This window comes from Sander vitreus, chromosome 8 (genome assembly GCF_031162955.1).
Source record: "Sander vitreus isolate 19-12246 chromosome 8, sanVit1, whole genome shotgun sequence".
NCBI classification, from domain to species: Eukaryota; Metazoa; Chordata; class Actinopteri; order Perciformes; family Percidae; genus Sander; species Sander vitreus.
In genome coordinates, this window is record NC_135862.1 from 25,238,676 (window position 1) to 25,256,414 (window position 17,739).

Here is a 17,739-nt window from a genome sequence, read left to right on the forward strand (position 1 = left end):
GAGACCATCTCGCAACCATGATACCCTGAATGGACCCTGCTTTAGTTACACAGCAAGCTTAAAGGTGCCCTGCCACACCAAACCGTTTTTACTTGCATTTTTTGAAATATGTTAGGTCCATATGTGTTTGTGTTATGTCATGAATGTGAAAATGAACTGCTACCTCCTCTGTCAGCTCTAGCCACTGAAAAGAAATAAGCGGAGAAATCAGGCCAATTACAAGAGCTGGTCAGTCTGACGTGGTGTTGCCTGAGCTCATTACTATTCATGAGCTCGCCCAGTTGCGCTGGGTAAAGGATGCTGATAGCCAGGCTCTCATTGGCTAGCTGTTAGCCAATCAGGGTCAAGCAGCTTAGCTCGTTGAATATTAATGAGAACTGGCACAAATCGAGCTGAGTCTTCCTGCAGGCTTTCTATACCACGCTAGAATGGCTTGAAACAAGGTAACCAAGGCATTTTTTCTACAAGAAATGTTACAGAGTCCATGGTAGAACTTACCAGTTACTATTACAGCATTGGAGAGGAGAAATAGGAGAGTTTATTGTTTATTTCATATTAATGTTTAATATTTGTTTGTTAATATGGACCAATCACCAAGGCAAATTCCTTGTATGTGTCACTTATTTGGCAATAAATCCTTTTCTGAGAGGAGAGGAGAGGAGAGAAGAGAAGGGAAGAAAAGAGGAGATGTTTGAGGTTTTCAAAGTCCCTTTATTGGACCATTTTCAGACAAGATTCACAATAACAGAAATAAAAAAAAACTCAATAAAACCTCAAAAAATAAATAAAAATAAAAAATAAAAACCTATCAAACAAATATGTGCTTTTCCCAATCAAAAACTAACCAGCAACTCTCCATTCTCCCCCACAGAGCATGACACCCCCCCACTACAGCCCACAAACGACGATGAAATCCAACAAATTGTCCATCATCTGGTAGTAGGAATGTTCCACCCTCAATTGGGCCTTGACCAGTCCTTCCAGAACCGGCACTGCCTCCACACTACCAGCTCCCTGAGCCCAGTTCCTGCGTGTTAGCCAGATGTCCAACTTTGCTGTCGCAAACAAAAAGTTCAATAAAATGTGAACAGTTTTTTTTGCTTTCTGTATTTCGGACCAAAAAATGAACAATTCCAAAGAAAAAAACCTCCCCAAAACCCTGAATCTACCTTTTAAGAAGCTCTTAAGGGAAACTGTACTCCCACCCCTCACTCCACTGATCACACAGAGTCTGATTCTCTACCACAGTTCGCTGAGGTTGCTCTAGGGCAGCACAATTCATTCACCACCCTGTTAATCAGCCTGATGGAGGTGATCTTGCTACTCACTCTTAGGACGTCAACAGATGCGGCAGTCATCTTCATCAGGTGACCCAGTTTGGTACACCCAACCTCTCTGAGACTGGCCCGCAGGCTGGCAGATTGTAATGTTCGAGTCCTTAAAAGGTTGTTGAAAAACAAAGGTTCTTCAAACAGCCACATTCTCGGAGTTTCATTTGCATCACGAGAACATTTTAGTATCTGCCACGCCTGCAGCACAGAATTGTAGAAAGCGGTCAGCCCAGTGAGGTCCATATCCTCAGTTTGTAGGAGGAAAAGCTGCTTGCCGTAGCCCAACCGCCCAGCTCTCCTCAGCAGCAGTCGGGCTGTATCTAGCCAGCTGGGGCCACAGTTGTATAATATTCTTTGAGCAGTCTGGAGTCTAAAGGGAGGCAATTTTAGACTGGATATCCACCAGCCCCTGACCCCTTCAGCTATAGGCAGGTAGAGAGCTGCTACACGAATCCAGTGCCGACCCGACCAGAAGAAGTCAACGATGGCCCTCTGAATGTCCTCCATCGGGCCTCTTGGTGGCACGATAGCAATGAGCCTATGCCAAAGGGTAGAAGCAAACAAATTATACACATCACTGCCGCTGATGTTGACGGGGAACTCTTTTCTGAGAGAGCCCTGTGGAAGGATAGAGCATTGATCAGTTTGAGGAGAGGAGAGGAGAGGAGAGGAGAGGAGGATTACAGTGGTAGTAATGCTATGAGGCATTGTATTTCAGACATTCATCATGCTATCAGCTTCCTTGTTATGAGGACTCAATGTGGGCACATGTGGCATGATGGCCATCCCATATACTTCCCTGAGCTGTAAAAGCTTACCGCCCTTTTCTATTTTCAGAGCAACCAATGCCTCTCTCGCTCTCGCTCTCTCTCTCTCTCTCTCTCTCTCTCTCTCTCTCTCTCTCTCTCTCTCTCTGTAAACAGGATTTGTAGTTGTATATAAAGTTATTTGGGGCACATTGACCGGCTAGTACTGCAAGCACGGCTTTGTGCCAGCTTTCTGTCTGTACTTCCCAGGTGTCTCAGTTACAGACGAACATTCAAATCCCTGTGTGTGCCATCTCGTTATTCAGGATTCAACATGTGTTGACTTCAAGAATCATAAATCATCAAACCATGATGTTGTAGGAATGTTAGCCCAATCATTTGTCTGCAGACTCCAGCAGGTGTCACTCTGACTCTGACTCTACAGACAGGAGAGTTGCAACCACCAACCAAACCTGACTGGGACTGTCTGGGGCTGCAAGAGGTGGGCTCAGTCAATCAGTCATTGCTCTGCCTTCACCACACGTGAGTTCACCAGAGGTTCAACCCTGCCCAGCAGAGGAGTGTGAAACCCAGTCTGCCTGCCACACTCTGTTGAACCCAAGGCTCCAGGGGGAGGAAATGTTTCTCCTTGCTGCTTAAAAACACCCCTACCTCTACTGTTTGTGGATGTGTGTGTAAGCCTTTCCGAAATAATGATCAATAACGCTTTTTTGGGCGGTTTTGACCGTGCATTCATCTCAAGGAAACGGAAGAGGAGAGACATTCTTTCTGTTAAAACAAGGGATGCTTTCTGATTTCCCAGGACACGCACAGCTTGTTCTGTTCAGCATGACAGCAAAGAAAAGGTAGTGCATAGGCCTACAGCACTTAAGAAACCACTGACAGGTTGTGTTTCAAGGACACAACCTTTAGTTTGTTTTGCTGAGGAGTGAAGTTGAAAGTGTGGGCGTAATTCTCTATTTGTCTCTGGATTTCAACTTCCCTTAACCCTGTCATTTCTAATCTTGGGGGCACAGCTGCTTTCATACACAGTGGTTTCATGCAATGCAAAGCTCAAATACACCTCTTAGGTTTTCTAAAGCATGTAAATCTTCATTTATGTTGATAGCAGGTTACACAACTTCCACAGCAGCTGCAGCTTAACAAACAGACAGGAATTTACATGTTCTGGACACAGTTTCTCTTTTCCTCTCTGTGCATGCATATGTGTGCCTGTGCATGGGTTTTGTGCGGCCAGCTTGTGCCCGTGTGTATATGCATAGGCTCACAGAATGGTAGTGCAAAAGGGAAATGAAAACACCACCTTCACAAGTCGTGTAAGTTAAATCAAAAGCACTCACACTGCACATGGCTTCTTGCCAACTGAAGGAAAGTGCTACATCTTAAGTGGTTAATGTTCATCCCACAGTAGAGGAGCTGAAACCTGGTATGTCTCTTTAAGGTTTCACCATACATGGCAGATGCTCTGCTTCAAAATTAAGGTTTGTTGTGACTAAACAGTGCTCAGACAGCTAAAAAGAAAGAGCACAGGAGGGGCTGCATTCACTCTTTCCCTTTTGTCATTCGTGTGATCAATCGTACAAGGCTGGGTTGCATGCTAATTCCAGCTGATGTGTGTAGAAACCTAGTTAACTTTGTAAAGACTTTCCTCAGATGCAGTGGTGTTGGTTTGGGTCAGTCCGTAATGATTACACTTCAGAATAAAAGCCCTAAATTCCCCTTGAAGGCTTTGTTCGACACTTGAAACCTCTGCTGGCATGCAGGTTATTTTTGATTTTCAGAGGTCAAAACCAGATAGGTAAAATAGGGTTAAACAAACACAGAGTGTGCACCGTGAATATATATTGTGCATTGGGACAGAAGCCCATGAGCGGCACAGATGGCATGTCCATATGTGCTGTCTGCACTTTTTGCTGGCCTGTGTTTAACATGGTGGACAGAGGCTTGGGATGGGACAGTGAGGTGATGTTTTATGGGTCCCATCTCACGGCTGGCAGATGAGCTTTTAGTTATATAACTTCAATTAATTAATTTCATGATCATGATCGTGATTGATTTGATTTTGGATATTTTAAATGCAATAGCTTAAAGGAGTACTCCAACAATTTGGTCTTGCTCTTCCATAAAGTTGGAGGACTTGTGAGAGACAGATTTTAAAAAAGAAGGCAAAGGCTGAGACATGCTATACTTTTAGTGTTAAATGTTTGATGTTTAAAGTCTAACTCTGACTTTAACTTAAGTCGGTGACCCTGATGACATCATCAGGGTTATTTTCTCAGACTTTAGAGCTCTCCCTCCAGAGCCACAGAAGACGTTATACCAAGGGTGTAACTTTGAGTTCAACATTGTTGAGATCTCCACTTTTTGAGCATCAAACTTCGTTTCCTGCATTCTGGTGAACGTTTCTGCAACAATTTGTGCCTTTTCTGCATCAAGTTATGGTGCAAATGTCTTTATTCATGTAAAGGAAAATATGCCAAAACACTGGCCAGTTATGATTATTCATTACACATCCCCCCTGTAAATTACGCCTATGCAACTGTTTTCACGCGCTGAGTGGTACTCCTCATGATGGGTAAACTGATCATTATGTCATTATGTGTAAAAACAGTAGAATGCCCTTTTCGACACCAGTTATTTACAATTTATCAGACCAATTTGCATTTTTGTACATCAATCAGTGAACATCAACCCTCTAGCCACTCAATACTCTATCAGATGCTTTGGCATACAGTAATATGTCTGTTAACACTATTCCTCCTGTAGCGGAGAGTAGCTGTTGATTTTCACTGTGATGCTTGTGTTTGGTCATTGAGTGGGACTTCCAACCGTGTCTACAACTTCATTCACGTTGTAATCATGTTGTAAGTCACATCTGGTCATGAAGCTGCACCATTTTGACAAGCTAATGATACAGTTTATCTGTTTTTGTCTGGTCTTACCAGAATCAGCGATCTGATTTAAACAGCATCTGACCAAATGCATGCTCTTGGGGGAATTACTAGAATTGCTGGGGCTTTGTAAACTATAGAGTGTGGTCTAGACCTACTCTATCTGTAAAGTGTCTCGAGATAACTCCTGTTATGATTTGATACTATAAATAAAATCGAATTGAAATTGAATTGAATTGACCAGCAGTGCCCATTAAAATCCAACTCAGACCCTCAAAAGAGTAAGTAACCACCTTTAGCTGGTCTTGGCTGGTTTTTGTCAGCAAGCTCAGGACTGAACTTATTCATTTGCTGGTAGAAAGTGGCAGAAAGATAACCCACTGACCTCGACATGGAATACATTTAGAAAACAATTATAGCCTCAATAATGGAGGAAACACCTCTTAGTGGCACACAACCAGCATTTGATCGAGGCAGAAGACAGAAAATGATTATGCAAACGTTGTTGCATACATGCTAATGACACTACATGTAACTGCAGATAGATGGCATCTGGACTGGATGAAAGAAGATGATCAGGGTTTAAAGCTTTAGTGCGTAACTTTTTGATGTTTAGGAACGTCCGTTACATTCAAGCCATTGCCAAATGAGGTGCTACAAAGCTAATCAAGACTATCAGCTCCACAAAACTCTCTCTGTATTTCTCAGTATGGCTATGTGCAGAAGATTGTGGCATCCGGTGACTTTCTCGCGCAGAAACTCGAGTGAAGATAATTACCTCTTCTGAAGAGTCCATCATGTTTTGTTTTTTTTATCCTCTGTGTCCTTCTTGGTTACTAGCAACTGTGTGAAGGGGGCGTGTGGGCGGACTTGTATCATGTGGATGCGCCGACAGTTTTTGTTGTTATTACTTACAATTCCTCATGGGGGCGGCAGAAACTACGCACTTTGGCTTTAGAGAAAAGAGAACAGAAAAAAACAGAAAGAGCTATTTGTACTTGATGTGTCAACATTTTGAAGGATGACTTTGTAATGATTATGTGATGACTCCTCTATTATATTTGAAGTGTATTAGTCACAGTGTGTACCATATCTAAGAAGCAAACCTCTAACTAATTGAAATGAAGACAGTAAGTGCTACTTTCTTCCACAGGCTACATCTCTTTGTACTGGGCTACAACACTGATTTGTCTCATGCAGATTAAGTTGGTTGGTTTCCAAGGCAACCTGTCAATTATTTGTCCCTGAATCTTTGTCTGAAGCTTGTTGTAGTGCTCACCCTCCCCCACCGTGACCCAGGAGGCTGTGTCCGTCCCGTCCTCAGTAACATTGGGTCAATGATAAACCTCTCAGGAACAACCATCACAGACTGAGCAGCAGAAAGAACAGGCAGCACCAAAGAGACACAGAGAGACACGAGACAGGACGTTGCAACACAAAATTTACATTTTGAGAAACACATTGCTGAACACTCAAAAAATGATTAGCTGAAAGTAGAGAAAGAGAAGCTATTGAGTGTGCTCTAGATTTTACAAACCATGCAAATTGCCTGATTGTTGAAAAAAAAGAACTGCATGCATTAATGCGTGTGAAGCATATGGGATAATCATTTCCAGCTTTGGGTTGTACTTCATGTGGCTTGTTTGTTGTTAAAGAAATACCGTAGCTCAATCAAAAAGGTAGCCAATGCCAAAATCATTGTCAGACGGATCTAAATTCTGTTTACTCTGCTGAGATGCCTTGTAAACCGCCAGTTCTCACAGGCAGGAAAAATATCACACTCATAACACATAACAACGAAAACCACAAAACGGCATTTGCACAAAAGAAAACACTGCTTTTGTGTCGGAGAGTTGTCATTCATTCTACAACTCAGAGAGGCATGTTTTTTTTATTGTCACAGTTTTATTTCCTCTTTTCAAAAACAGATTTCCTCATAAGTGTTTATCAGGTGTTTTACTGAGTTTACTATGAAGCAAAATTGTCATTGCGAAAACATGAAAACATGAAACTACTCAAACAACAGTTATCATGGGAGTATACAAGGCTGATCACATGATGCAGACATCAATACATGTTTCTAAAAGTTCTGATTTTAAAGCTCCAGTGTCTGAGTGTATGTTTTATGGCCTTATGTAATTACCTCTGAAAGTCATTCACTTACAAATGTTACTTATGCATGTCATTTTTTGATGTTACACACGAGAACAGACTGGTTGGGCGATGTACCAAAAAGGAATTATCTAGGTTGTTATTCAGGCATGTTTTTTTTCTCCCTCAAACTATCTGGGTAAAAGTGATTTTCCCATGGAAATGTCAATTTAAAAGCCAATGATGTCATCCATGTCAGCGAACCAAGAAACAACCCTGATTGTAACATGTATGAGGTAATAATTGGACCTGCAGGACTAAACAGTGGAGCAGTTAGGGGTCTGCGTGGAATCGGCACAGAGGCCATTTCAGTGCTGTACAAAGAGGTTAGAAGTCTGTAATAAGTGAGCATGTTTTCCACCGACAAAGAAGGGGCAGAAGGAAAACAGAAGATGTTTGGGTTTCTTGACTTGCCTTGAAGTGAATTTTTTAAAGGAGTACACATGCAGCCCAAATGAACATAATGAGAGATGGGAAGCGGTATTTGTTTATATAGGACCACCTACGTAACTCACTTTTGCATATAAGATACTCTTGAACAAGGATGAGGCAGTAGGAGATCATGAAAGAGTGGCAGTGAGTCTACAGTATATGAAGCACAAGTAAAGGCAACTGCTGTTTAATAATAGAGCTGAAATATTTATTTCCATATTGTGTTTGAAGTCTCATTAAGTTCAGGCAGTTTTATGCGTACCCTCGACACAACCACACTCTAACCAGACTTAGCGTCTGTTTAAACTCAGGCCATGTGATCAAATGTGTGTGTCCTCTAACTCCTTAGGGCTGCACTCCGTCCTTTGTCAACACAAACAGGAGAATCCAATACTCAGTAGAAGTCAGTAATGAGTAGACACACTCTTTAAGTCTCATTAATTACAGTGGTTGTAATTCTATCTGCTGCGTATGTTCCATATTTTTAATAACAGTTTATAATCTTTTCTCACCAGAGAATATGATATCATATGACAGAGGCTGCAAAGCTGACCTGGGAAGACACGTGTTACCACAAAGTCAACTGGCTTTGATATTTGATGCCTATATGCTATACAAAGTTATATGTCCAGCCATGTTTTATTAAATTAATTTGTGTTCAATTACTCAATCAACACCTTTGTAATGAGAGTGTAACATGCGCAGATTTTCATTGGTTACAGCAAAATGAAAATGTAAATACACTTGAAAACCATAAGTACAATGCATGGTGCAGATAAGTGGCATAGGAAAGAGGTATTGGATAATAGCTAGAGACAGTTTGGTGTCAAAGTATGTTGTGTATGCTACAGCTGGACCAGCCAGGGAACCAGTTAGTATTAGAGGGGGCCCTGGAGGCCGGGGGCCTGTTACAGTATAATTGCACTTCCTGTACTGCTAGCAGTAACATGACTGTGTCTTTTATTAGCCTTTAGAAAATCCTCAACTTCTCAGTATTGTGTTATCTTTGGCTAGCTTTTTACAATCAACTAAGTAGGATTTGTAGTTCTGACCTGTGACTCCCTTTTTGTCAGGAGATGCATTAATCCAACGTAATTGGACCATCTGACCATCTGTCAGACTGTTTGTTATCATCATCATCTGTTGGTCTGTCACGCTTAATGTCTTCAACACCCATGACTGGATTTTAATAAAACTTCAGGACATGATTGCTGTGTTCAGACATTTAGAAAATGAAACTGATTGGCCTAGGTCTGGTGTTATAGCATTGGTTTAATTACCTGTTGCACACATTGTTGAAAGCATTATTTCTTTTCCGTAATGTAAGATTTAAGAGTTCCAAACTGTAATTTCCTTTTAGATAGAGGCGGTCCATTTAGGAAAGCAACGCAAGCAGTCAGAAAGATTTCAAGAAGTTCCCAGTATCACATAAAACAATTGGCAAGAAAGGGAAAGGTGAAATGCCTTTTTGGAGAGCTACATCCTGGTTCAACCTTGGCCTACAGTGTACTTTCATAGTTGAGAGTGAACACAGTTCGGCTATGCAGTGAATGACTGTAATGAACAATATGAGTGTGTTCATATTTTTAATCAACAAATAAGTTGTTTAAATAATTAGATCAAACTGTGTAAAGCTGTGTCACCACATTAAGTTTAAGATTTTTAGGAAACATATAAGAGGGGAAGGATATGTCTCACTGCTCCATTTTGCCATTTTTATAATTGGACTAAAAGGGCCAAGGGAGGAACAACAGCTACAACATTTATTTGGTCATACACAGTAAATCTGATGTTTCTGAACAAATTTGCAGGAAACAGGACATTGATTTGTATCATTTCTCTATTTCAGGATTTTCAAACTTGCTTTTTGTCCTGTGGGGGGCCCCCTTAGTATGCCTTTAAGCCACACACTCTTCCTTGCGAGAACGACTGGCACCTGCTCTGTACCTGCTGTAAAACCACCAATTCAGAAGCATAAGTTAGCATTTTTCGATCATTTTTTCAAAGATGCTATAAAATTATGATAATAAAACAAAGTAATGAGAAGAATACTATACACACTGTACCATAGTGTAAAACAGTTTAGGATTAATAAAGGGTTTGTTTTTTTATACTGTATTTCAGTATATTCTCAATCTTTAATTATGCTGCCACATTGTTCCAACGTTGTTATCTGTTGTTGTCTTACATGCTCAGCATACTCTAGGTCAGTAGGTCCCTTTAGGAACATTCTAGTGGCTTTTGTTGAGGAAGTATCATAAATAAACAATGCACTGCTGATGGGAGATTTGCATTACATGGGTGTTTCTAATGCCAAACAATACAGGTCTACTCTGCACACACCCTGTGGCCCTCTAAGACACCATGTTATGTCCTATTCTGCAGTGGTCAGCTCTACGTTACGTGTTTGCAGGCTAAAGGCCGTGTGTGTCACATACTTAAACTGAATGAGTAATTGCATAACTCGTTGCAAAGCTGAATGGCTTAAAACAAGCACAATGCCTGCTGAAGATGGAACATCACTGATCATTTTTTTTCACAGTAAGACAATGTAACTTGATGATCATTATTTTGTCCTACAATGTTGAGACCAAAGCCCTTCTGAGACATGTATAGCTTTCACATTTATTTCCAGCTGAGTGTACTATAGGCTGCAAGGTGAAACAGCTCTGCTCTAATGCACTGCAATATTAACAACCGCCCACATGTCTATATCGATGTGTTTCATTTAGAGGTTTGGTGTGCATATTGCTGTGAGTGCATTTTAGGTTCGCTGGTAAATGACAGATTACTCACATTTGTGTGAGCCTATGTAATCCGATTCCGCTCCAGTTGATTCTGTGCAAACCTCATGTCGTCACACTGTAGCCTACTGTAGGAGCGCTTCAGCCTCACGCAGGCATGACCAAACACCCGCAGAATCATCCAACCCAGATGCACTTTGCACGGCTAATGTCGACAGCTGTTCGACAACAGCGGAACAGTCATCATGTCCAGATAACTACATCATTTAACATTAAGTAGCCTGTTGATTTCTATACTTAGACATATTTTTATGAATGTATTGTTATAAAAATGTATTATTATTATTGTTATTATTATTATTATTATTATTATTACCATCAGTAGGTTATCATATAGCCTAATTGTCAGTGTGCACTTCCAAAACAATAGCAAAAAATTAGCAATAGCCAATATTTAAAAAAATATTACACATTCCCTATCAAAAAGGAGCAGGGAGAAGAAAACCCTTATTATCTTTGTGATTATTTTTTATGTTTTTGTATCAAATTTGATTCTACTTTAGCATTTAACGTTCCCCTTTTATTGTGTTATACATCTTGTTCTTAATGTATTTCTTCGCCTTATGCAAAGCCCTTCGATCTGCCTCTGTGTCATAGAAATAAACTAGGGCTGACACTCTAATGCTCTCTTTATTCTTCACTTTCTTCCCGTTTGTTGTTTATTATTCAAATGTTTATTCGTGACGTTCTTATGGAAATGATAATGATGATATGATTCTTATTTGCATTCCAGTCAATTTGTTTTGGACCCCAAGAGAGTGATGCGATATCTCCTCGTCGCCTCCATCGACTCGCTCGACACTCGACTCGCTCACTGTACACCAAACTCGCTGCGCTCTGACCAATGCAACTTTTGCAGAGACTCCTCTCTCACTCCACAGACATGTCGCACAATAGCTGAAGTAAACCTGTCACCGCGGCTCATCATCTGAGCCTCCAGTAAGACACCGCCGGTGGGATTTGACTCGCACATCCTCTCCTCTGTCGCTCCGCTCGCATCGGATCCTACGTTTGAAAACGCCTGGATATGAATTATGAGCATTTTCCTCACTAATGAACTGGGCCAGTAATGCAGGAGACCGCGGCGACTCTCTCATCAGTGTTTCAAGATGGCAGATTTTCATTGAGTTTTGAACAGAAATCTCGCTTTATTTTTTGCCATGAATAACAGAAACCCTTGCACCGATGGCCCCTGTATACGAAGGTAAGATGCTTTTGGAAATGTGCTGGTTTTTTTTTTCTCTCCCTGTGCTCAGCTCTGTCACTGTCCGAGCCTACTGTATCAAATGTGATACGACTGAATTGTAGCCGATACGGAGAGAGAGAGGTGCGTTGCACCCTTTCCTCTTTCAGTAAAAAAAAAAAAAAATCATTTAACGTATGCTATATTCACATTATATTAGGCTACCTAAACCTACTTCAAGTCGGCTGTCAAAAATCCCTGCAGTACTGTGCATTAGTGCCGGAGTCCCAGTTAAATAATAGGAGTAAATACTCAGCTACCAGTCTGAGCTGGGTCCGTTAAAATAGCGCTGATAAAGCAACAAAACCCTCCCGAATAAGGTCAAACACAAGCATATGTTTCACGAACAGTAGTCCGCATGTTGTGAATGTTATGTTTTGTCCTCATGTTTGTTCCTGGTACACATTATATAGGCTAGAAGGAATTAAAGAAGGTCGGAGACCGATCGGTGCGAGTCTCGCCTCTATTCACTCTCATTCTTCAATCTTCATATTTTTTTTCACACCAATCTAAACAGACTTTAAGATCTGTCATTGTCTCTGTGAAATGATTCAAATGTTCCTTCCAGGAAACCAAAGGCAAGCTTTTAAATACAGCGTATATTCGCGATCGCTGCAGCATTGTAGCTGTGACTAATCCAATTGAGAGAATGCTACCCCGCATGCTTCTCTAAATTGTTTTCTTCTGTCATACAGGTTTTAAAAATATTCTGAGAGTCATTCACACACAAACAGTGTGTGTGCTTTGCAATGTCGTTGCAAGGTGGGTTATAAATGGTAAACATTGCAAGCGGCCCATTATAATCCGTGCATGATCTGAGCTCTGTGAATGGTACAGCAACTACACAAATAATAGCTACCATGAGGTTAAATGGTATGATAAAACAGGGTCATTAGTATAATAAGATTGCATGGCATTTGATGTTAGATGTTGCTTTAATTCCGCTGTAGTAATGTAGCCTACCATTCAGATGTAGTATAGGCTACTTACTGTAGCCTGTAGAGATGCTTTTCTGACATAGCCTACAATAAGACAGTTAACCTCTAACAGTATTCCCAAAGGAAACACAGGTTTACATGCTGATCAAAAGCGTATGCAAACTGAATAGTAGCACAATAAATGATGACCCTTGATGTTTCCAATAGCCTATTAGTTTTTTTTAGCAGCCTTATGTTTGATATCTTCTTGTCTACTCTGTAGTCCCTCTGCTGGTGTTAAAGGGAACCCCTTCTCTTCTGTTCAAAACTACCATTGAGAATAAGAACTATTGGAAAGTAATACTACATATTTTAAAGTGGCATTGTAGAAATATCACAAGCAAAAGTGGGTTCTAATAGGAATGTTTCGGTTATGTAATAGGCTGCTAAAGAAGACACCGTTATCGTGAACAACAATAAGGTTGCTACCAACTCCTCACTAAGTGCTGTTATGTCGCTAGAGGAATATTGTAGTGATTTTTCATTAGGACCGTTGAAGCTTACAGGCATAGCCCGAGACGACGGCGTTTCAACATGAAAAGGAAAGTTGAAATGAGACTCCTATGCAAAAGGTAATTAGTGTAAATTACATTCCCCGGCTTTTTCCTGCGCTGCGGCGAAGGAGGAGAAGAGAAGAGAAAGAGGCGACAGGGGGAATTAATTACCTTGCCTGTCCTCCTCAGTGTTAGAGAGGCCTGTAATGTAGAGCAGTCATGGAAATGACCGAGGTCTCCAGTGGAAAAAAAGGTCTGGGGGGCCCTTCACGTACACTGAGACTGGCTACTATGGTGATTACTCACCCTCGGCTACAGGGCAACTAATAACTTCAATCCATATGATTAAATACTATTTCCTTTGATAGTTCAAAATGAAACTCGTAGAGGATTTGTTTAAGTTTGCTTTCACATTCATAATCACTAATTAAGGATTATTTGTTTAACCACGCTGGAGATTTTCAGGAATGTCAAGTGGATAATTGTTGTGTCCATGTTCCTTTGTTGCTTTTTTGTACTTAAAAAAAAAAAAAATTGTTTGCCTTTGGTCCTTCTTGGCCCGGACAGAAGGCCATCGGGCGGTCCTGCTGGCAGGCAGAGCAGCGGTCTGATCACCCAGGGAGCCTGCTCTCATAACCCAAACTGACACCTTGATGGATGTCTGATGAACAGAGCAGGTCCAGCCGCCCCCGGCTGTGGAAAAGCTAATATTCACACACCGCTAAACCCTGCCTGCCCTCTTCTCTAGATATTGGTGTTGTGGTGTGCCTGCATATGCATTTGTCTCTATCTGCGTAAGCGCCCGCACACATGTGCTGTCACCCGTTTGTAGGGCAGGCTTGCGAGATGATTAGACAGCCGCTGCAGAGCTGGGCAACTTCATTTGCAGATCTGCATCTCACAGGTCTACCAGTACTATTCCAGAGAGGATTCATTCATTCACGCCTGGAAAAATTGACAGCGTATGACTCAGAGGCTGATGATGATAGTGGTGACAGGCGCTGCAGCATCGCAGGCAGATTAATGTTTTATCCATCCGCACGGCCATTATGTGTTAATGCCGACTTTGTATTACCTCGTGGTTTCCAGGTATGGGGAATGCACAGTGCCCTCGTTTGAGGGGATGTTACTCCTCTGAGGACAGAAGGACAGACTTTCTCAGATACTGCACTCAACTCTGTCTCTGTCTCCCTTCCTCTTCCCCTCACGCTTGCTTGGACCCGCTTGATTGATATCTTCCTCACAGGCCACGACCCAGACTTAGACTCCAAGGTTGGAGCTTTTTAAACTTTGATTAGAATAGCAGGAAGAACCCTGGGGGCCTTTTGGGGGGGGGCAGGGCAGGGCAGCCCTGTGGCAGAGTCGGGGGAACCGAGGAGGGTCTCTCTTCCTGACTGTTATGACAATCAGGGTGGTGTGTTTAGCTTTTCACTGTCCACTGCGGATAAAGAGAAAGGCCTGGGGAGGGAGGATAGCTCAACAGTTAGAAAGAGATGGGCTGATAGTTAAATAGTTCATGGGAAACAACAGTCTTCACTCTGCAAATCCTTGTAGGTGCCATTGTCAATGTTTATCTCTTGTTTTTTAACTGTCACTCAGCGGTTTGTTGACCCGATGCATCACCTCATGACTTGTTTGGAAGGGTGATGAAAATGGATAAGCTGTCTTTACAAGTATCGCTTTTGCATTATTCAATGCTTCTTATCTGAAAAGGAAAAGAAATCCAGTGTTCGGGGATCCTTTGTGCTATTGATTTGTTGAAGCATTTAGTAGAAGAAGCTGAGGCTTTGGAGGGAGATAGAATGTGAGTTTTGTGTGAGATGAGGTGTGTGTGTGTGTGTGTGTTGAAGACAAGGCAATATGGGAGCTCTCTGATGTGCTGAAATAGTTCACAGGTGTGATCTGAGGGTTTTGGAAACAGATGAGTCTGAACAGAAATGACAGGTTAGTAGAGGTCAGTCTGACACAGGAGGCCCAGCCTTGAGCAGAATACTTCAGGCTATTTCAACAGGCTCAACTTCTCATATACTCTTTTCAGCAAATTTCTCTGGAGTAAAACTGCCTGCAGTACTCCAGCACATCATTCTTATGGGTCTTTCTTTTTTTCTTTTTTCTTTTTTTTTAACATTGGAGGAAATTCAATTGAGATGCAAGGGGACTTTGCAATTCTCATTTTCTCTTCAGTCAATAAGCCTCCTGTTTTAGTGCTTCTGCCATATGTTTCAGACGTCTCTCGGAAACAACTCTGAAAGCCGGGCTCCAAGGTCCTTGAAGCGGGAGACCACATCAATTGCTGACATTAGTTGTTTTTTATCGAAGGGGAAGGGGGAGGCTGGCTGTGATGGAGCCTCGACCCTGTCGACTGCTTACACAAGGCATTTCCGTGTTGGTTGTCATGCATGTGTGAAGGCCCTTTTTCCCCTGCACTGTTTGTTTCACACTGTGTATGGTGTCAGCTCGTGTGGAACAGCTGTCCCTGGCTCTGCCTAGCAGTGCAACGACTCCATGCTCTGATAAGGAGGAAAGTAGTGTAGCAGCAGGCATCTTAAACGTTGATGGTCTGTAATATAAACGTCTATATGGATTTAAGTTGCAAATATGAGATATCTGCTTTGAACAACTTGATAAAACACATCACATGTTGCCACATCATCACACCTTGATCAATGGAATTAGCACACACAACCCACAGTTTTTTAATTGTCAATGTAGCATTTTGGAGACAATTTTTCTTGCTCTTAGTGGGGTGCCACATATTACCTTAAACATGTTCACCTCCTTGTATTTGAGGAGCAGCAAGAGAGACGAAAAAAGATGAATGTCACACCAACTGGTGTCAAATCTAGATAACTTCCTCTTGCTTAAAGTAATTGAATAGCCGCTCTACAGCGAGGAAGAGAGATTCTTCGCACCTTATGACAAGTCCATTGCTTTGATCTGCTATGAAAGGCACGGTTCAAACAAAGTTTCACATTTTACTGCTTCTCAACACAGCACAGAGTAAATGAGGCCTTTGTTAACTTGCTAAGAAATAATTACAGAGAGATTCCTTTAGCATAAAGGGCACTTACATACTTACTATTACTATACTTTTTTCAAAATCTATATTTAAGTGAATAATATTGCACAGTGCAGCATGAGCATGTTCTACATTTTACACGCATGCCATATATTGCATGCACTTTGCAATCATTATTCGCCAATGACCCTTCCAATTCCCACCCCCACCCACCCCATGCTTCCCTGCCCCACCCCCACACCTATCTTTTATCTGTCCTTCCATCCCGTTTGTTGATAAGCCGAAAGGCCATTGGCCAGCACACATGGTGCCCATGTGACACTTCAGCAACAGCCTGACGGCCAGATTGGAAGCCACTGTGTGTGTTAGTGTGTGTGTGTGTTTGTGTGTGTGTGTGTGTGTGTGTGTGTGTGTGTGTGTGTGTGTGTGTGTGTGTGTGTGTGTGTGTGTGTGTGTGTGTGTGTGTGTGTGTGTGTGTGTGTGTGTGTGTGTGTGTAATTGGAGGCTGGTTTGAGAAGAGGTCTAACTACTGTAGCTTTTTGTTCTCCCTAATCATGACCCCCATCCAAAAGCCCCCCCCCGGCTTGTCTTATTGCCATCACTAACCCCCCAAACCAAACCACCAGCTTGTTTGGGGCACACATTGTCCCAGGTCCTAATCCTATTGTTTGTAATAATGTCCACCCCCTTGATGTCAAATGGACTGGTATGGGAGGGGGGCTCCCATACCATTCATCCATTTGACATCGCACTCTCTGGAAGAGAGCTGCCGCTGCTGGCTGTATTTATCATCGGCTAATTTGGCCTTTCAACTTGACACGTCACATTGCACATGCACATGCGAAGCTGGTAAAAAAAGAAAAGAAAAAAGAAAGTTGAACAAAGCCTTGAATGTGGTGCAAAGACAACAGATGATGTAAGGTACTACAGTGGGATGGCGAAGGCAACTACTACACTCACAGCCACTTCATCTAAACAAAAGATCCTAACCGTCTCTTCATATTACACGAAGTGCAGAGTGAGAAATGGTTTGCGGTTTTTAATCAAGCCTTTCATAACCTCCACACGCTTCCTCTTCTTCCGAGTGAAGGGGGGTGGGGGGGGATAGAGAAGGATAGAGAAGGAGAGGGGGACTGTTTACAGACAGATATTGAAATGAGCAGCGAAGGATTGAATTACACAGTAAGATTAGGGCACTGAGGTGTTTTCTTGAGGTTTTTCTCATATTCATTGACACAGACACAGCTATGGGCTCTGCCATGTCCAGCCAACCACTCCTGGCTCCGGCCCCTCTCGGTCATGGAAGGGAAGTGGAGCGATAGGTGGCTGCTGGCGGCCCCTTCACAGATGGCTGCAGGTACAGAGCCACGCTTGGCTGATAGCCAAAGGGACTTCAAAGCTCAGACGAGCGCTCAAGACCATTTCTGTCCAGAGCCAGGAGGCAAGACGGCAATAGACGAGGACTGAGGCAGTCAAAAGAGTCAACAGGCATGGAAATGAGCAGCTTTAGCCCTTTTCCTTTTTCATCCGCTTGCTATTTGTGCAATATTTGCTCTCATGTTCTTTCTCACATACAATCCTACTCCACATCTCATCTTCTTATTCAAATAATTTTTTTCCCCCTTCTTTT

At 42.1% G+C, this 17,739-nt stretch overlaps 1 protein-coding gene and 1 long non-coding RNA gene across 3 annotated transcripts in view; one reads left to right on the forward strand and one right to left on the reverse strand.

Moving 5' to 3' along the window:
* Positions 1–713: 713 nt before the first annotated feature.
* On the reverse strand, positions 714–6,366 carry LOC144521584 (uncharacterized). The gene is made up of 3 exons (XR_013502340.1): positions 6,269–6,366; positions 5,768–5,941; positions 714–1,869 (listed from the first exon to the last, which is right to left on the reverse strand). It is a non-coding gene; the product is annotated as an uncharacterized LOC144521584 (long non-coding RNA).
* Positions 6,367–11,215: 4,849 nt separating this feature from the next.
* Positions 11,216–17,739, forward strand: part of hipk2 (homeodomain interacting protein kinase 2) — a 74,485-nt gene continuing 67,961 nt past the window's right edge. For both annotated transcript variants that reach the window (XM_078257634.1, XM_078257635.1), the window contains exon 1: positions 11,216–11,580. In XM_078257634.1, coding sequence (XP_078113760.1) covers positions 11,562–11,580 — 19 coding nt within the window. In that variant the 5' untranslated portion in view covers positions 11,216–11,561. The remainder of the gene's footprint in view (positions 11,581–17,739) is intronic.